Source organism: Kogia breviceps, chromosome 12 (assembly GCF_026419965.1).
Source record: "Kogia breviceps isolate mKogBre1 chromosome 12, mKogBre1 haplotype 1, whole genome shotgun sequence".
Classification (NCBI taxonomy): Eukaryota; Metazoa; Chordata; class Mammalia; order Artiodactyla; family Physeteridae; genus Kogia; species Kogia breviceps.
This window is the reverse complement of record NC_081321.1, coordinates 21,567,504-21,588,439: the sequence shown is the minus strand read 5'-3', so window position 1 is coordinate 21,588,439 and position 20,936 is coordinate 21,567,504. Positions and strand designations below refer to the sequence as shown.

Here is a 20,936-nt window from a genome sequence, read left to right as displayed (position 1 = left end):
TAATCAGCTCTAAACACATTTTTAAAGAACAGGTGACACACACACGAAATGAATGCACACACCACGAAAAACGCCATCACAGCAAAACAAGACAAGCCAGAAAGCAACAGGCCATGGACCCCATTACCCAAGGTCTACTACACCTTCAGGGACTCCCACTTTTGTTCCATCCGTTGCTTTTCATACTGCATCTGACCCACCTTGATTTTCATGCTAGAAAGTTTGGCCATTAAAGACTGGTAGAGAGACAGGAGTGAAAGAAAACTACAGATAGAAAAAGACAAGCTAAGTAACCAAGGAAACAGTATCAGTTTATAAAGGAGGTTAGATAATTAAGAGAAATGACAGGTTATGCTCTATCAGATTAGTTAAACCCTGATTCTTATTCAGAACAGGAGTGTTTAAATTCAAGATGGTCTCCAGCTTGGGGAAAAACTTCATTCCCTTGTAAAATGCCTTCTCTAGCATATACTAAGTAGAAAATGTATTTTGTTTATATTATTGATTGTAGATAGTGAGCCATTTATATAACAATGTTTGCCATTGTGAGAACTTACTTTGGTAGATTTCAGCTTTTTTTCATTCTGAAGTCTTTCATTGTCCATTTCACTGACTCTTAACCTCAAATCATTGATCTCCTGCATTAGTCCCTGTCCAAAAAGCGACAAGGAAATACATTAGGAAAGCAGTAACACACTTAGCTACCAAAATAGCAGCTTGGAAATCTTCAGTCAATAGCTCCTGAGTTAAAGCTGGATGAATGAGATCAGACAAATGAAAATGAATGTGTCTCCTTGAGAATTAAACCATCTTTACATCGAAAACATTGCCTCTGCCCTAAAATGATGGGATTGATTATGAAAATGAAAGGTGACTAAAATTTTAAGAAATGTAGTTGATCACTTACTACCATTGAGCAAATATTTCTAGATGAAAAATCACTATGTGAACTCTTATCTTTTAAAATAAACCAGAGAAGTTTTCTTTAGTAAAGTCATTTACTTTTAGAGACTTTTCAGTGATATATGGATATTTATAAAAATACTTTTATAATTTCTTATTTTTTCTACAAAAAAATAGATTGTTCATCAGCCCAATCTTGGAGAATCAAATGAAATTTAAACACTTTAGACCAAGGATTCACAACTTGAGGGTAGCTGAGGGCCCTACCATTTACAAATATATTCAGTATCATAATAATTTTATATTTGGAAAATGAAAAAGAAAGCAATCCTAATGTTTTCTTAATACAAATACAATCATACAACTTTTCTACTTTTATTTTAAAAAACTAATTTGCTTATAAAATTTGTCTAAATATTCTGAGCAACAGGGACATATCTTTGTCCAGAGCCCAGAGAATAGGAAAAGGAAATTAGAATGTGAAACAATACCAACTCATCCAAAAGAAGGGCTCAAATACTCTGTGAAGACTTTTTTTTTTTTAACCACAAGGCATGAAGACCCCACCAATGGTTAACGTGTTTTTGTTCCTTTCTTTTCAAGACATTTATTCCTGAGCCATAGATTCATAGATGGAAAAGAATTACACAAGAATGCTGTAAAAAACAAATAGAACAATGCAATAAGAAATAAAACTTTTTTATTGAGGAATTATTCTAAACTTCTAAGTGTAAGAATTCAATCTCACAGGGGCTAGAAAAAAGGATGCTGTTGTGAAATACACTTCTCAGAAAACCTACAAGCTTTTAAATTGTAGTTTCTTGTAAAAGGGGGAAAAGTACTCCCCAGTATTATATAATAATTACTTACTAATATTAATTATAATTACTATTAATACAATGTTTCAATAAGAAGATGTCTATTTTCTCCTTTTATGAATGAGGTAAATAACTGTTTGACATCATTTAATAACATTTTAGTTGTCAGTCCTTACGTACAAGTTCAGAATTCAAGTTCAAGGAAAAAGTCAGTTTCTCCCATTTATTTATCTCCCATTTATTAACCATCTTTGCATAATATGAATTCTTAGTAGCCTTCCTTAATCAATCTGGTCTTTCTTATATATATTTTCCCACTTTCTTATTGGTAAAAAACAGCTTTGAATTCTACTGGATTGTTGTATTTTACCACTTCCTTTAGAAACAGTGGCAATTTGTAAAGAAGAAGAAACAAATGAAGAAAATAGAATTATAAATTGAGGTCATTTTTCTACTTAAAAAAACCCTACCCAATCATCCTTTGTGGCAACACTATAAATATGAACATAAATTTCTAATCTGAAAGAAGCCCTATCTTCCCATGAAAAGTCAAGCAGGAAAATCTGGAAGTAGCTCCTTAACATGAAACTTTTAAAAATGTAATACAAATTATTTCCAACTAACTTCTTATCAGAAGTTCAGTACTGTTTTAAAAAGAAAATCCCTGTTATCTTTTCCTTTCCAGAAAACTCTTCAGGGCTCCACAGAAACTCATTTCTAATATCTGTATTCTTACCACAAGGGGGCACCATTGAACGATGCCAAACATCTACCAGCAATTCCTGGGACAGGCAAGCCCTCAATCTTCCCGTTTCAAGACTTTTACCCCCAGTCTTTTGGAAGTATCTGTACGTCTTCCCCCATTCTAATGTTTTGTTAGAAATTCATCTCCAAATAATCTAAAATTCTAAGACAATGAGCATTCTATGCTCATTCTAAGAAAATGAGCATATTCAATTTTAATTTTTTTTAGTTTTAATTTTGAAGACTATTTTCATGTTTAACAAAGTTTATCATATATCCCATAATCTCTGAGTATGTGCATGCTACATTTTAACAGTAGTATTGAATGTTTATTAGAAAATTATCAGGGATTACTACAAGTTTGATAAGATCACCTTGCATATGATGGAGAGAATGCACGAGAGAAGCAAGGAAACACCAAAAAATGGATTTATAAAAAATGCAGACAAACTCAAGAGATGTAAACATTGCTCTGGGGTCTTACAAAAAAAAAAAAAAATCCTAAAACAGCTACTTCAATTTAGTCCCAATATTTGGTTAACATCTCATATCCAAATTAACCACAGTTGTGCCGGTTAAGACTTTCCCTAAACTTTGTGTGTATAATAAGGCCACCTCTTAATGCCCCAAAACTATAAACTTCTTTCCTGACACCAGAGTCAGCTCCACTGCCATGTTATCCATCTGTTGACTGAATTCTACCAATGTGTTCTGTAGCAGCTGTGGAGTCAGGGAAAGACACAAGGGAAAAGAGGAAATATCCAAACAGATTTTTAAAGAAAGCACAAAAGCTAGAATTTTAATGAAAGTAGGTAACTTCCTAAGTTTTGTTTTAAAAGCCCCAGTCTCAATTAAATGAAAAACATACTTATATAGGTGACTCACAAAGAGCTTAAAGATTAAAACATGAGCTAAGTTGGGGATTTCCTTTTGCTATTGAGCAAGTAATACATATACCAAGACTTTCCATTATAGTTACATCTTCGACAGAAAATTTAATTTTAAAAATAGCAATGGGGTAAACCTTATTAAATTCAGCTCTATGAAGGACTTTCACACAGTGGATAACATATGTGGATAATATATATTATATCGTGATGGCATGTAGTGAGCATAAAACAAATATTTGAAATGAAATAGAGGGGGGGAAAGTTTCTCCTCTCTCCTTCTTGGTACCCATTTTTCTAATTCAGTATGACACCTCTCCATACCCCAACTGCGGAAACAAAATAAAGAGAAAGGAAGAGATGGCCCTAGGAGAGAAAAAATTTCTACAGTTCTTTATATTTATTTTCAAATGAATAGATTTCACATGGATGTGCTCTGAACTCCCCCCTTGACAAAAAAGCAATTCACAAATTAGAAAACCTGGATTAACAATAAACTAGGTTAAACAAACAAGAAAGCATGTTTAGCCAGGAAAACAGGTATTTCAGGTTGTAGAATCTACCCTGAATTTCACAAAAGTATACTGAGCTGTATTTATTTGGAATGATTTACATGTGGGTTAGACCAAAAGTAGAAGGCCAAATTAAATGACCTCTAAAAATCTGTGATTTTTATGATTACATAATGAAAGCATGTTTGCTATACACATTAAAAAATCTGCTTAGGGGCTTCCCCGGTGGCGCAGTGGTTGAGAGTCCGCCTGCCGATGCAGGGGATACGGGTTCGTGCCCCGGTCCGGGAAGATCCCACATGCCGCGGAGCGGCAGGGCCCGTGAGCCACGGCCGCTGAGCCTGCGCGTCCGGAGCCTGTGCCCCGCAACGGGAGAGGCCACAACAGTGAGAGGCCCGCGTACCACAAAAACAAAACAAAACAAAAAAAAAAAATCTGCTTATTATAGAGTAAGTGATCAGTGTGCTTAAATAAGAACTACTAGTAAAATCATGCACTTGAACCCATTATTTCCACAATGAAGAGAATCAGTATGGATGGACAGATGGACAGATGGACGGATGGATGGATGCATGGATGGCTAGATAGACAGACAGAAGCTCCAAATGTCTGAAAGTCAAAAGTATTTCTAAAGGCAAGTGAGAGGATTAATATTTCATATCAAAAGTCTCAAAATAAAAATTACCACTATCAGTTAGTGATAAAAAGTCAGTGTAAGTTTATTCTTAAAAAGAAGCATGGGGCTTCCCTGGTGGCGCAGCGGTTGAGAATCCGCCTGCCGATGCAGGGGACGCGGGTTCGTGCCCAGGTCCGGGAGGATCCCACGTGCCGCGGAGCGGCTGGGCCCGTGAGCCATGGCCGCTGCGCCTGCGCGTCCGGAGTCTGTGCTCCGCAACAGGAGAGGCCGCAGCGGTGAGAGGCCCGCGTACAGCAAAAAATAAATAAATAAATAGAAAGAAGCATGGATAATGAGGGAACATAGTAATTAACTGCCTCTCCTTCACAACGCCAAGGAATTTCAACTCGTTCTAGGAATACGTGTGTGCGAGATATATATAAGTATGCATATATATGTGCACCCATATGTATATGTATATAAAGAGAGAGGAAGGGTAGCACTTACTTCTGTGTCTCTGAATCTATCTTCGTAATCCAATCTGTCCTTCTCTACAGCTGTCAGTTTTAACTTCAAGTTAGATATTTCAGCCATCAGGTCCAACTTCTGAGTTTCTAAGGATGTCCTGCTCAGCAGCTCCTATTAGAATTTAAGAGATACATCCAAAAGTTGTTTCATTGTAAACAGCCACATACGGATGAGTCTCACTTATGACAGCAAAGCAGTAACTCTTAAGTAGAGGATGTGAATATTAATTACTAAATAGATACATTTGGAAAAAATTATTTGCTTTAGTTACCCTTCAAAGAGCCGAACTCATGCTCAATAAACATTATATTGATACACACATATATAAACGTATATATTCTTAAGCCTGATGATAACACTGATGATGCCATTACTTTTGCTACGTGCCAGGCACTGTTCTTACAGGTATTCAGCGGTTCAGTCCTCAAAACCACCTTACGAGATAGAAACTCATAGGATAATTCTTGAATTATTCTTATTCAACAGACGAGGAAGCTAAGGAACAGAGAGGTTAAGAACTTGCAGAAAGTCATCCAGCAAGGAAATGGCAAAGCAGAGACTCAACCTTGACAGTCTCGCTCCAGTGTGTATTCTACCTGCTGTATTACAGGCCCTCTCATAGACGAACACCATATGTGTGTGTACCCGCATACATTATAAAATTTTTCCAATACGTCATATAAGGTACTTATCTTTTTTCTTAATCACAAAATATACATTCATGGTTGGAAATTAGGAAACCATATGAAAGCACAAAGGAGAAATTTTAAATTATCTACAATCCTATTAATATTTTATTCCAGCCTCTAATTGCAGTGAACACTTTCTACTGTGCGTATGTGTTTAGAGACCTGTTACTCTAGGTTTTTTGCTTAAAATAAGCCAGGGGGCTTCCCTGGTGGGCCGGTGGTTAAGACTCCACGCTTCCACTGTAGGGGGCGTGGGTTTGATCCCTGGTCGGGGAACTAAGATCCCACATGCCGAGCGGCGCGGCCAAAAAGGAAAAAAAGTAAAGTAAACCAGGCTAAGTGAATCACGAAATTCACCACTGCATCAGAGCAAACACAACATATAAATGTAGCATCTCAAACAGTCCAGCAGAAAAACCCCACCTCGGTACCGGCTTCTGAACATACCTGTTGCAGCATTTCTTCTGTGGCATTCAACTTCTCTCTATGCTCTTCAAGGCAAAACTCCAAATCGCGAATCTTTTCTCCCTGAGCCTCTACCTGGTCTGTTAACACACTTACCTGTATTTAGAGCAAAATATTGTAATGGATTAGGAAGAATTTGGGTCTTACTGACAACTTTATTTCTCTACATAGAACAAAAACTGGGATGATATTACCACTCATTTGGCTGTAAAAAAAAGAAATCTGAGAATTAATAAGAAACCAGACCTTCACACTCTTATTTATGTGAGGCTTATTGGTCTGAGCACTCCGATTCAATTTTCAAGGAAGTTAGGGGCGATAGGGGATATGCAACACTTTATAGAGAAAAAGCATATACAGAAATTATCTTTTTTGAGGGATGGTGGGGGTAGGAGGTGGTATTAGAGATTAAGAGAGGAAATGAAGTTAATGTTTGAAAGAGAAGTTATCAAGGACTATTTAAATCTGATGCTTGACAAATAAAGAGTCCAGGGAATCCAAATTCCATGAGATCTTTCGTGATCACACCGTCCACGAATGTGTTCGAAAGCCAGGGAGTAGCTCAGAGGTCCAAGAGGAGCCACTGGCTTAGTCCTTCATCCTCAGTGCTTATTGCAAACCTGAGTTTTCCTCCCAACGATAACCAGCCTAGTAAATATGCTTCAGTTATTTCAGCTCAACATACCAAAGTAAAACTATGTGCCAAGGATTTAAAAGATTATCAAGGAGAGGAAAACTCTAATTTAGCCTACAAACAGGACTCCACTACCCACTTTGTGTTTTGTTTGGTCCATGGTATCATTTTTAAAATTGAAAAATTAAATATATATTCAGATTCAGAAATACTTCTTCATATGTATGGAATAGATGTATGAATATATAGACACACATATATAGTATAAAAATCAGAATTTCTGCTATATGTTAAAAAAAAAAAAAAAAAAGGTCACGTCAGAAAATCAGATGACACTGTGCCTGTCATCAGACTGGCCCTTGAAGAGCAGAGGCTGAGAAGTGTTGTTCACATGTATGCTTGTTCTGCCACAGTCCTCACCTCTCCTGAACGTGTATAGATGGTCTACTGCACTTATTTCTATTAGCAGTCTGGCTCCTGCGAGCATCTGAACTTGCCATCCCAATTTAAAATGGTCTTTTTAAGTTAGTCATGAGGGAAAAACAGCATTTAAAAATCACTTGCCTGAAGAACGAGAGATTCTTTATCATTTTCTAAACGTGCCAGCCTTTCTTGATACACATCTCCATTCCCAGGGAGGTGTCCATTTGTCTGAAAAAGGAAGTAATATGGGTAAGCCTGATCCTCTTTAAAACTGAACTACTGTGAGGGACTTCCCTGGTGGCGCAGTGGTTGAGACTCCAGGCTCCCAATGCAAGGGGCCCGGGTTCAATCCCTGTTCAGGGAACTAGATCTCACATGCATGCTGCAACTAAGAGTTCACATGCCACAACTAAGGAGCCTGCCCGCCTCAACTAAAGACCTGGCGCTACCAAAAAAAAGAAGAGTAAAAATTGAACTACTGTGAGTAAATAAAAATTGCATATGTTTTTAATCCAAGGAACCTGAATTGAATTCAGCACAGCTGTTACTGCCCTTAATAGAAAACATGAGAAGGAAACATGGTTCATATACAAAACAACAAGAACAAAAAACAACTCATCAAGAAGAAAATAATGACCCCAAAGGAACAGTGGCTACTGAGAGTCACTGACAGTGAATGCCCACCCGGGCACGCAACGCTTTGTGAGAGCTGGGCACAAAACCGCTCTGTCCCCCTGAATGCCTCTATCAGCAGGAATGACCTGCGAGGTCCTTCCATTCCTGCCCTCTCCTCTCAAAGTCCCAAATCCAGGACTACCAATGCCGGCCTTTACACGGGAGACAGCAGGGGCAACTTACACCACTGGCCTCTTCCTGCTACTCAAGTCTTCAAATCACAGGACAAATCTTCCCTTCCCCTTTGAAGCCTTTCTCTTTTCCCCCAAGAGCTTAAATACTGAGTCCACAATGACCTCCCCTTGCAGCACTGACTAGCCATGCGCATCGGTGACTTACCACGTTCCGCTCTGAATTCAATAACTTCTCGCGGGTTTGCTTGTTCACCTACTGTTACTCTAAGCTTCCAGGCAGAGCCTGCAAACTGGTATCATCTTGTAGCCTCCACAGCAGCCAGCCCGGTGCTCTACTTAGACTAGTGCTTACTCTTTTTTTCCCCTCCCTTCTGCCCCCTTTTTATCAGATTTGGGCATATTTATGGATGGCACAAATGCCAAAGGAAGTACAGATTGGGAAAGGAAGTGTAGATTTTTTTTTCCTCAGCTGTCTTGTATTGCAATATATACAAGTGATTGAGGAGACAGATTGAAAAGGCTCACAGAGCACAGACAACATAAAAATGTCATTTTGAAATACAGTAGTATATGTGCTGTGTCTCTTGGTATCTCATTTAAATAGTTCCTAATCACATAATGTGTAATCCCAATAGAATTTCCTGATTCCTCATTCAAATACAACAGAAATAAAAGCCAGTGGAGTCCAAAATGGTTAGATGGAGCCACCCAGAGTTCAACTGAAAAAGCAAATAAACAACCTCAGACTTCAAGAAAATACACACTGTACATGCTTACTGCCCAGAACACGGCTGATGTGACAGCATTTTTTTTTTTTTTTTTTTTTTTTTTTTTGCGGTACGCAGGCCTCCCACTGTTGTGGCCTCTCCCTTTGCAGAGCACAGGTTCCGGATGCACAGGCTCACGGGCCCAGCCTCTCCGCGGCACGTGGGATCTTCCCGGACCGGGGCACGAACCCGTGTCCCCTGCATCGGCAGGTGGACACAACCACTGCGCCACCAGGGAAGCCCAGCAATTATTTTTCCAGAATTAAGTGCTTTTATCATTCTGCCTTTCCAATTAATGCATTTTTTAAGTATAAACTCTGAGAATAACAAAAGTTATGTGTTGGGAAGGAAACAAAAACAAACAAAAATGGAACTTCAACAAAAAAGAAAAATGCAGGATGTTTCTTCTCAAAACATCGGCGCACTGGATGTATTTCCCACGAGGCCACAAGAGAATCTGAAACTAATTTAGTAAGCATGCACTGTGTGGATAAAATTTTTAACATCACCTGCTTGACCACATACCTGCACAATTATCACAGCATAATTCTATTTATGTTGTAAACTGAAGTGCCCAGAATTAAATTACAAGTATTAGGAGGAGTCTGACGGAGTGGCCTGGTTGACTTCCAACCGTGGGGACTACCAGGGAAATGAAATTTATGTTAACTTCTTGAGGACAGTTTTTTGGAAAAGAGCCAGGATGTGTAACGCATGTTCTCGATCTAAGGAAGTGCTGAGACCGGCCCTATACAGCTTTAAATTCTTCATGTTGATTATGAACATTAGCAGGCATCTGCTTTTAAAACTACATACTGCAATGTTTTATAAACAGATCCATTTCATTGGGTAGAAAAAAAAAGCTTTCTGCTCAGTGAAGACATAAAACAAAAAGCCTCTTACTCCTGACTGAAGGAAATTAGAGCAAGATTAGAAGTGTTTCTAGGGCAAGTTCTACAAGTATTTCATGAAACCACTGCCTATGATATGGAAATAAGTTGTTTCAAAACCAGTTCTACAAAATTATCCATTTAAAAATACTAAAAATAGACCACAACGAGCATACTCACGTTTCTTAACACTGTATTGATATTTACAAGCACTCATAACACTCAAGAGTAGTTTATTTTTAGACACTAAAATCACTCTAGGAACATAAAGCAAAAGAGCCACTACTGGAATGGTTACATGCTTTCAAAGCACTGTGTTGACTTACTCAAGCAGGTAAAGGTCTATTCTATTCACGTTTATTTCTGTTTCTGCTAATTTTGTTACCTTTGCCTAAAAAGTGTTAGCAAGGGGTAAATTCCATTAGGCAAATACCCTACCGCCCCTATTCTTCCTCCGTCTCCTGTGCTCCACCCCCCAGACCACCCCAAGCCTCCCCAAACCCGGCATGCTCTCTTCACACACCAATTCTATTCCCTCTGCATGAACTATTTCCTGCCCTTTCCTCCTTGTTCCTCATTCCTTAAGGTCCACCTCAAATGGGGCTTGGTCTGGAAAGTCTTCCTGAATTGCCTGGTCACTTATATGCCAGTTACAGCATCCAGATGAACCTTCACTACAGCAGGCAACACGCTGAAAGGACTAGGCTAGACTTGGCTACCTAGGCGTCTCCCTCTTCCAACAGACTCTGCATTCTTTGTCGGTTCCTCTTTCCATCTGACGCGCAGTGAAGGACTGCTGCTAACTGCTGAATGACGGAACAATGATAGGTGTTCAATAAACATCAGACGGATAAAAGATGAATGAATGTTTGGTTTTATCCTGGCCTTCTTTCTTCTCAGTGAGACTTTTATTCACATTTCCTCTACCACCTGGTACACACACGCCTTTCCCCTCAAGCCTGTACCCCCGCCTTCCTACCACATTTAAGAGGTGACCTCAGGGTTTCCCTGGTGGCGCAGTGGTTGAGAGTCCGCCTGCCGATGCAGGGGACGCGGGTTCGTGCCCCGGTCCGGGAAGATCCCACGTGCCGCGGAGCGGCTGGGCCCGTGAGCCATGGCCGCCGCGCCTGCGCGTCCGGAGCCTGTGCTCCGCAACGGGAGAGGCCGCAACAGTGAGAGGCCCGCCCACCGCAAAATAAATAAATAAATAAATAAAAATAAAAAATAAAAAAAGGTGAGTTTAGGGGCTGCCCTGGTGGCACAGTGGTTGAGAGTCCACCTGTCGATTCAAGGCACACGGGTTCGTGCCCCGGTCCGGGAAGAGCCCACACGCCGCGGAGCGGCTGGGCCCGTGAGCCATGGCCGCCGCGCCTGCGCGTCAGGAGCCTGTGCTCCGCAACGGGAGAGGCCACGGCAGTGAGACGCCCACGTACCACAAAAAAAAAAAAAAAAAAAAAAAAAAAAAAGGTGACCTCAGAGCCTTTTTAATGGACAGTAATTGAGGTCCTCTTGCATGAACTCCCTCATACACTTCCTTCTTCATCGCACAACATTACGTACTGCCTCCTACGTCTCCCCTGTCTTCCTTCCTGCCAGTCTCAGGGGAACTGAGCCTTAACGCCTTCCTAAAAGCTTACCATTCCTCTACTTTGGAACCTTGATTTCCTGTTTCCCTGTGAACTGACCTACAATTATTGCCTCTTTCCTCCTCCTCATCAATTTCTTCCTCTCAATGAACTTTCGTCCATTCTCCTTTCCAACATCTACTCCAAGGTTCTGTGTCCACCCCTGTGCGCCCTCCCACTCCCCTCTGCCTGTTATCTTTCATAGAGATCCATCTTTCGTAGCCAGTTCCCACCTCCTCCTCCTCCTTATACTGCTCCATTCTCTTCTCCTCTACTGACTTCTCTTCTGTGTCTTGTCTTGAACTTCACAATTAAACTTTTCATCATATTCCACCAGGGAGGGCTTACTAGTGATTTTATGCGAGTTGGTCACTTACTCTTCCCAACGGTACCTTGGTACGAAACTCTCTTACATTTCTTTTGATTCCCCCATGATGCTTACAAAACCCTAAGCTCATAATTTAAAACGTATTTGGTATAAACTCTTGTTGAGTCAATTTAACATCCAAAACGTTGAACACCAGCCCAAATCACTTTACTCAAAATCCCAGAGATGCCTTCAGAATAATTCTTTCTAGTTCAACTCATGACGCAACCCTACGTTGACCATGTTCCGGCCAGCTGAAAGTTTAAGTCAAAATTTGAATCAACTGGAGGATTTCAACAACGTGACCGTCAACTAACGGTGTGCGGAAGGGAGGGACGGTAGCACACCAGGGGGGGCAGGGCAGGAGATGCAGCTGGGCTGTAACAGTGATACTTTAATTTAACTAAGGAACCCATGGTGTTTGCCAGATTTTCCTGGCATAATGGAGGAAAAATGTCTATCAAGCTTGATTCCTCACAGAATTATAGAATCCGAGGGCTAGCCAGAAACCACACCCGAGAATGTGAACTACCTGTGAATGTGAACTCACGTGGCAGGTGCTACACGTAATATCAAGCACCACCTACTTTAGCCTTTGCCATCTAAGTAGAAGCTCTTCTTTTCATATTAACTTCCCCTTAATCATTAAATATAAATACACAATCAAGTAAAAAGATGTAATAAATGTTAACATCTTGCTTTATGTGGGTCTCTTTTTTAAAATTTTTTTTACAGAAAATTTCAAATATATATAAAAGTAAAGACTATAATGATGAAACCCTCTGTACTCATCACCCAGTTTCAATATAGTTATTAATTCATGGTAGGTGGGAGTCTTTTGTCTGTTATTTTTGCTGAAAGTATCATGCTGTGTTTTCCTCTAACTTTCTTAGTTCTGTTGGTTTGCATTAGCCCACACTTGGCCCTCTTTTGTCCCCAACCTTTATTTTTGGTTTGTTGTTCTTTCCTGAGTTCTGTTGTCCTGTTAAAATCCAAGATCAACATACAAGCAGTGATTTGCCACAATTAAACTTATTTATAATATAGAACTCATTTTGAATAAAACATTCCCAAATCAGAATGGTGAGTAACTAAATTAAAATAGGGAAAAGAAAATCAGTCCAGTTTTATAAGGACAACAAATGTTAAGAAATAGTTGGACTAGTACTATCTCACACACACACACACACACACACACACACCCCTCCTCATTCTCGCGCGCGCTCTCTCTCTCTCTCTCCACCTAGTAAATATATATAGTTTTAAAAACTGCCATGCCCTTTTGATTTCATGATTCTGTTTCTTAAAATTCAGTATCAACAAAGGAAAGGGGGTGGGGAGTTCCCTGGTGGCCTAGTGGTTAGGATTCCGGGCTTTTACTGCCGTGGCCCGGGGTTCAATCCCTGGTTGAGGAACTGAGATCCCGCAAACCGCACGGTGCGGCCAAAAAAAGAGAAAGAAAGAAAGAAAAGGGAATGCGCGGTTCACTCAAGCTCCTTTAATTAAATGTTATCTTTAGCTACCAAAAGATATCTAATACAGGGTCTTTCATGTCCTAATCACAGTATTATATCTGTACCACCGCATGCAAACATTTATTGCCTGCTCTCCTAGGAGAGACTGAGGAGGAGGAGAGAGTGAGATAAGACTTGACTCTTTCAGCCACAAATATCACAGTCCTAAATATTTCATTTGGGTCCAACACCGCAATAAGGCATCTCATACTCTTTTGTCCTAAGAGTCAAAGAACACTACAGCAATTACGCTGGAAATCAAGCCACCAGGCAGAGCCAGTGCTCTGCTGCCCTGTCCTCGCACTTGACGTGGTGTAATTAGGGGGGGGAGGCCCACCTTTGTGCTGTAAACAATCATCTCAGGGCAACACCGCTACCATTTGGGGCCAGTGGAGCATCCTCTCCAACCGGCCAGTGCCCCTGTGTGCTACAGTACCTCTGACTCTGGGTCGGTCTTGCAAACAGCCCGCTTATTTTTCCTTCCGAAATTTCTATTGCAGTTCAGAAGAACAACGTTCTTCAGGAAGCCCTCTACTTATCCCCAAATCTCAGCATCTCTGCTCAGAAAGAAAACCAAAAGGGGAAATAAACCTCACACACATTTCATCCCATCCCCAAAGCCCAATCATGACCCTCTCCTAGAAAGACATCAGTTTATTCAATGTTGTCAGAAAAGTACATCAAAGACTGAAACTCAGAATGAGCCTGAATATATTCTGTACTTTCCAAGTCAAGATTACAGATGCGGTCAAAATTAGACTATGGCTTTGAGGTTTTGTTTTTCTGGGTTTTAATTTTCACAGTGCTTGTTTCCCAGAGACAGAAAGTATCTTCTTAACTAAACAGTGCTCTGCAGCGAGAGAAACCACAGCAGTAGGCCAGCCTCTAAGGTTCGCTACTCCAAAACATGTAACTACATCTGAAATGCTGGGGAGAGCAGCAGATGCCAAGTGCTTTCATCTGCCAGTCTTATTAGAAATACAGTGAGAGAGCTTCCCTCGGAGTACTTGAGCCAAATTAAAATATTAATTGCCAAGATACAATGGCTATCCTGTTACACAGCTAGGGCGTGCCAGCACCTCCCTCATTCGTGCATCCACAGCCAATACAGGGTGAGGTTAGACCGCTTCAGTGTCTCCTAAAGAGTTCTTTTAGACACTTTTCTTGAGGAGAGAAGATGGGCTGTACCCTCTCCTCGCCTTATTTTCATGCACATCACCATGCTCCCGAAGCTTCTGTAGCAGGGAGGGGGTACCTCATGAGGCTGCAACATTATCCCGGTCACAGGTATACTCCAAAGCCCCCTGAGTCCCAGAAGAACGGAGAACGGAAGGTCCCGTAGAAACTAAGGCCCAGCTCCTATTCTAGGAGTGCACCATATTCATTCATTCACCCGCTATTCATTCCTTCATTCATATTTATTAAAATCTAGCTATGTGACAGGATGCAGAGCTAGCGAAAGAACCTCTTCTACTTTGGGAAGGGGAACTTGAGATCAAGAAAAAAATGCTGTCCCTATTTTTCTGGCCACTTATTCTTTCTTAAGTCACTTTCATAAAAGAATAGAGGAATCTTTCTATTCAATCCCAACAACTACTGGTAGCCTGGGATTCCACTGAAAGCGCCTCTCTCACTGTTCACACAGCACTGGCCTCTCTTGATGGAGAATTCTGCTGACTTGGTCCATTTGCCTTCCTGTTTCTGTGGACCCTTTCCATGTGAGTTTTCCAGAAGCCTAAGGGAAAAACAGGTTTAACTTCAACCAGGATGTCTCAGTGAGACGTGGCATAACTCAGATAACTGTGACCACATATGGGATACAATCTTAGGATGTACCTTGTTTGCCAAGGCTTGAAAAAACATTCCCTGGAGGCGCACAGGAAAAGAGAAGCTGGCCAGAGAGCAGCAGGGAACAGAGGACGGTGGGATGGGGACCGATTCTGTGGCTGAGGGTCAGGGACTCGGGAAGAACAGCCAGCAGCCCTGGAGAGAACATACCCCGTGTCTGAACCCTTTAAATAAATTATGAGTATTGTTCTTTTTACAGAAACATCTAAACGAGGTACATTCAGGATTCATATTATCTTTTTTTTTTTTTTTAACATAGAGAAAAGGTAGAGATGCATTATAATGATTTAACAGGTCAGAAGCCAGTCAAGAACACTTCATTTCCCCCATTTTATATGCTACTTATCTCATGGCTATGGTGCCTGACCTGCAGATTTTACCATCAGTATTTTCATCCACTTTGTTGAAAACTGTCTTTTTGTAATTTCTGGTGATTTTGAGACTGCTTCATAATTAAAAATGCCAAATGATCAGATACTTGGGGAATTTCAGGATCTGGTCAAGGTCATGAACCTCAGCTCCATCTACTGGAAAAAGCATTGTAAGAATGTTCTAGGGCAATTCATCAAGTTAGCTCTAAAGTAAACAAAAACTACTTGTTTGGCTCAAACAGCTAGACATATTTGTCTATCTGCTCTCTTAAACTTTGAGCTTGATAAAGCACATAATTCTCCATTATTAGTATTTGTGCTAACACACACATTTCACAATCAAAACAGAATTATACCTCAGTTATTGAACAAATATGTTGCATTCAATTGATTTTTTTTTTTTTTAACCACAGGAGACACACTTCCAAGTCCTAAAAAAAACTTATTCATTCCTAGAAGGCAATAGGTATAGCTATCTGATTAAAACAAATTCATTCTTGTAGATTTAATACCCTTCACTCTAACAGGCTACTAGTGTTAACTATTTTCTTTTTTCTTATCCAGCTTCTGATCATATGAAACAATTGAACAGGCAGCAGAAATCAGTAGTGAAGGAATAACCTGCACCCTACAAGAAACCAGGGGATCTTCCTGGCTTGGGTAAAATAATAGAAATTCAAATGCCCAGTCGCACTAATGAGTAGATTAGCATCAATCAGTCAAGTACATGGACTCTCAAGCTGGCCATCATTAAACATGACGAAATCTTAATTACATAACTAGTATCATTAGTAAGTTTTTCTAAAATATTGTGGAAGCTTCCCCATTGTCTGGGAAATATCTGTACTCTTTTTTATCAAAGAAGTAAACTGTAGAAATAATTTGTAACCTAACCCCCCTTGTAACTGGACTCAACCCTTTCTTTCCCTCTTTGCAAAGGGTCCTGTTAAACGTTCCCCTCTGCTCTCTACAATCCACTCTTCAGTATTACCTTTTTGACTAACCCTCCGCCAGGCTCACCGACAAACACTCAACATACATTAGCTTGTGGGATCCTCATAACCTTGTGTGGCAGAAACTATCACTCCCATTTTACAGATGAGGAAACTGAGACAAACAGCTTAAGAAAATTTCCCCGAGTCCTACAAGCTTCTGAGAGTCAGAGCCAACATTTAAAGTTCAAGTCTGCTGTCTCCGGAGCCAGTGCTCGTAACTGCCAATTTACAGCCCTGCCTTCTTTATCATTCACAGCTTTTTTACGACAGGATCTCCTTTATTCGTTATATTGATGATTATCCCATGTACAATACACTTTGTAGGATTCTGGGTTCCTCCAATTCTAAGATGCCATTAAATTTTATCAAATTATTAATTTTAACATTTTTGATTAGAGTAAAGCACACCTAAAAACTTACCATTTTAACCATGTTTACGTAGACAGTTCAGTGGCATTAAGTGCATTCACATTGTTGTGCTGCCAACAGCTACGGAACTCTTTTTTTTTTTTTTTTTTTGTGGTACGCGGGCCTCTCACTGTCGTGGCCTCTCCCGTTGCAGAGCACAGGCTCCGGACGCGCAGGCGCAGCGGCCACGGCTCACGGGCCCAGCCGCTCCGCGGCACGTGGGACCTTCCCGGACCGGGGCACGAACCCGCGTCCCCTGCATCGGCAGGCGGACTCCCAACCACTGCGCCACCAGGGAAGCCCGGAACTCTTTTCATCTTGCAAAACTGAAGCTGTGTACCCATTAAATATTAACTTCTCATTCCTCCCTACCCCAGCCCGTGGCAACCACTATTCTATTCTGTTGTCTCCATGAATTTATTTGAGTACTCTAGGTACCTTATTATTAAAAAAAAGAAAAAAGAAACAATCCCAGCTAAAACATGTATAATAGATACCTCTTTTAAGATCATAAGACACATCACAACTTCTGACGTATTAAAATGGGAGAAAGCTATACTATCAGCAAATCATTAAATTGAGAGCCTTAAGACCCTCTACCTATTGGATCTAAAATTAAAGTCTGCTACAGGGTAAGCTCTGACTATTCATGTCACACCTATGCCTTTATTATTCCAAACACTCATTCTCATCCTTCCCTTCTTGCTTTGGGCTCTGCCTTTTCCCATCTTTCTTCTTTTGTTTTTTCATTTTCTACATGCTTGAGAAAATACATGTAATTTGCAATGACTGGGGTCCACGTGAGGGGACAGATATAAATCAGTTGGACAAATTTAAATAAGTTTAACCCTCCAAAAACTTACCTCCCTGGACTCCCATCTAGTTTTTTTATTGTCATTTTTTTTGGAGGAAAACTGAATCTTTGTAAGGTGTGTAAAGTATTTGTCATTTTGTGGCTACTTAACTTTAAAATGTCAAATATTAAGATAGAGAACAACCCAAAACACAAATTAACAAGCCATTATGCATCCAAGGAATAAATTTAACACAATAAATAACTTCAGTTCATCCAAATGTATATGCCATTTTATCATTCATGGAGCATCATTCATCACAAATATAATCACTGACCACCTACTAAAGGCCAAGCATTGTTCTAGGCAACATTGATACACTTTTGGTTTGTTTTAAACATAGGCAAAAATCTTTGATTCATGATGCTTCCATTCCAGTTGGAGAGAGAGAAAATACATATAAATATGGCAAATACATATTATATAAGAAAGTGGTGAGTTTTAGCAAAAAATAAAGCAGGGAGATGTACTATGAAGAATAAATATGTGAAATTTTAGATAGGGTGGCCAGGGAAGGCCTCACTGAGAGCACAACTCTTAAAGGAGAGTGCAAGAAAGCTAGCCATACAGATATCGGAGGAAAGCACTTTCCAGGCAGAGTGAACAGCCAGTGCAAAGGCCCTGAGGCCAGTTTCCCCAGCATGTTGGAGAATCAGTGAGGAATCCCATGTGCCTGAAGTGGAGTGAAAGAGGGGAAGTGCAATGAGACACTAGGTCAGAAAGCAGTGAGGAGCAAGTCCTAAAGGCCTTGCAATCCAGCAAGTATTTTGGCTTCTCTCAGTGAGCTGTGACTATCACTGGAAGTTTCTGAAAAAGGTATGAATGACATGATTTAGGTTCAGATACCATCATCACCACTTTCAATCTTTTCCAGAAATACTGTAACAGAACAGACTGAGCACATATTAATGGAAATGTTTTGGACACAAGTGAAAAATTCAACCGCAGTACTCTTTTTTTTTTTTTTTTTTTTTTTTTTTGCGGTATGCGGGCCTCTCACTGTTGTGGCCTCTCCCGTTGCGGAGCACAGGCTCCGGACACGCAGGCCTAGCGGCCATGGCTCACGGGCTTAGTTGCTCCGCGGCATGTGGGATCTTCCCGGACCAGGGCACGAACCCGTGTCTCCTGCATCGGCAGGCGGATTCTCAACCACTGCGCCACCAGGGAAGCCCAACCGCAGTACTCTTAAGCTATGGCTGCCATTGGCTGCCTCTGGATGCTGGCTGGGAATGGGTTCCTCTACCAGCATAAGTTCCTTTCCTATTATGTGCTGAATGGTCAGGAAAACATGGCATAAAGAAGGGGTGAGAGAGGAAGTAGAAATAGCCTAAGGAATATGCTAGGAAATGTCTGGTTTCAGAGCATGAAGCAATTCCCCAAAGAAATCAGCAAACCTGGATACTTAAATCTCTAGAGGAGAAACTTGCAGAGCAATTATAAAGTACAATAATGAGGCACTGTGTATTATAAAAAGTAAAATTTCTCTAACTATCAAGGTTGCATAGCTGCACCACCACTAAAAGATGGATCGTACTGTTTGTGCTTGAAATGGGAAGGTACAATATATTGGCCGGAAAGGTAAGAAGGTCCAGCATGGGACTGGATGGGAGCGCCGGTATTTGTGTCACGTCACATGAAAATGCTTTAGTCGTAGGATGAACTATTAAGGTTCCCAAAGTAAACAGCTTACATTTCCACCACAGACCAAAAACATATCTTGATTCTTTCATACAATTTTCATTAGCTTTTATATAAATACTGATACAATTAACTTCCAGGCTTATTCATGCATCTTCCTAAAAATTGAATATCCTTTAAATACTTACAAAGTAAACACCTTTTCTTCTTTCTCCTCTGAGTATTTTTGTGATATTCTTTAGATTTTATGTGTGTAACACATACTAAAACCACGGTATTTACCACTACGTCCCGGGAAAGGGCAGATCTGCCTGATGCCTAGAAAGAGGCTCATTGTTCAGTGAATAAGAACACCATTTAAAGCCCAATCCACAGCTTAACTCACGCACTGGAACTGAAATGACTGCCACAACCACTAGATGGCACTTGACATCAACTACTCCTACCAACCTCCCTTGTTATTAGAAGTATCTATTCACTGCTCTCCCGATTTTGAATTGCTACTGGGTGCTTTTTCAGTAAACGTCCCAGTATTACCAGGAAAGCATCTATTAAGTGCTAGGGTTCTTTCCCTCACAGGACTATTTGTTTTTAAGCCACAGCAGGTCATTCAAGCACAATTGAAAAGCTAGTCCACTTTTATGGGTAAAATCAGGTGACCAGCTGGCACTCATGAAATGTATACTAACAGCACTTAAAAAAAAACTATCCTGGGACTTCCCTGGTGGTGCAGTGGTTAAGAATCCACCTGGCAATGCAGAGGACACGGGTTCGAGCCCTGGTCCAGGAAGATCCCACAGGCCGCAGAGCAACTGAGCCCGTGCGCCACAACTACTGAGCCTGCGCGCCTAGAGCCCGTGCTCCTTAACAAGAGAAGCCACCGCAAGTAGAGGCCCGCTCACCGCAACAAAGAGTAGCCCCCGCTCGCGGCAGCTAGAGAAAGCCCGCACACACAGCGACGAAGGCCCAACGCGGCCAAAACTATATTAAAAAAAAAAAAAAAAAAAAAAATCCCTAGAGTCAAAAGGGAATCGGAATCTCTTAAGGGATAAAATCAGGGCAAACCTATTGCCCTGTAACTGTTTTTTCCTGTTCTGACCAGCTATTCTCTCTTCTAAATTTTGGAATAAGCAACAGAAGATTCACGGCGCAGGACCTGAAACAAGCAGACATCTACCATTTGACTCTGCAGCCACTCGATGAGCACTTCCGCCGTGGAGTCTGGGATCTGGCACCTCAAGCCTTCCTTCTCATCTGCTTCCATCACCTCTAACAACCCGCGCAGGTCTTCCACAAGGTGCAGGGCTCGCAAGCTTCCCATGAACGGGGAGGTGGGAGACTGGCAATCAAAAATCCCATTGGAGTATTCCAGGGCCTTAGAACCTAGGTTTAAAAAGAAAAATCACGGAGAGAGCAATTTATGGTGACTAATATACCAAAGCTGAAGGTGGCAAAGCAAGTCTAGTCACAGTGAGGAATAACCAAACAAGGAACAGGGAGAAGAGAATTCAATCACGTAAACCTCTCCCAGACATAGTCATTTGGTGAAATCATAAAAACCATGCAATTGATGATAAATACCAGTGATCAAATATCTAACAGGGGGGCCAGCTATGTGGAGAAGTAAGAGT

The 20,936-nt window shown here is 40.8% G+C and overlaps 1 protein-coding gene across 18 annotated transcripts in view; it reads right to left on the bottom strand.

Annotated features, from left to right (window-relative positions):
- PPFIBP1 (PPFIA binding protein 1) overlaps window positions 1–20,936 on the bottom strand; it is a 180,513-nt gene that overhangs the window by 43,346 nt on the left and 116,231 nt on the right. For 9 of the 18 annotated variants that reach the window (XM_059081541.2, XM_067008943.1, XM_067008942.1 and 6 more), the window contains 5 exons: window positions 20,483–20,688; window positions 7,361–7,447; window positions 6,145–6,258; window positions 4,988–5,119; window positions 558–650 (listed from right to left, as the gene is read on the bottom strand). In XM_059081541.2, the coding sequence (XP_058937524.1) occupies window positions 558–650; window positions 4,988–5,119; window positions 6,145–6,258; window positions 7,361–7,447; window positions 20,483–20,688 (632 nt within the window). Of the gene's footprint in view, window positions 1–143; window positions 237–557; window positions 651–4,987; window positions 5,120–6,144; window positions 6,259–7,360; window positions 7,448–8,233; window positions 8,401–20,482; window positions 20,689–20,936 lie in introns of those variants that run through there. The other 9 variants (XM_059081534.2, XM_059081537.2, XM_059081536.2 and 6 more) reach the window with 3 other exon arrangements.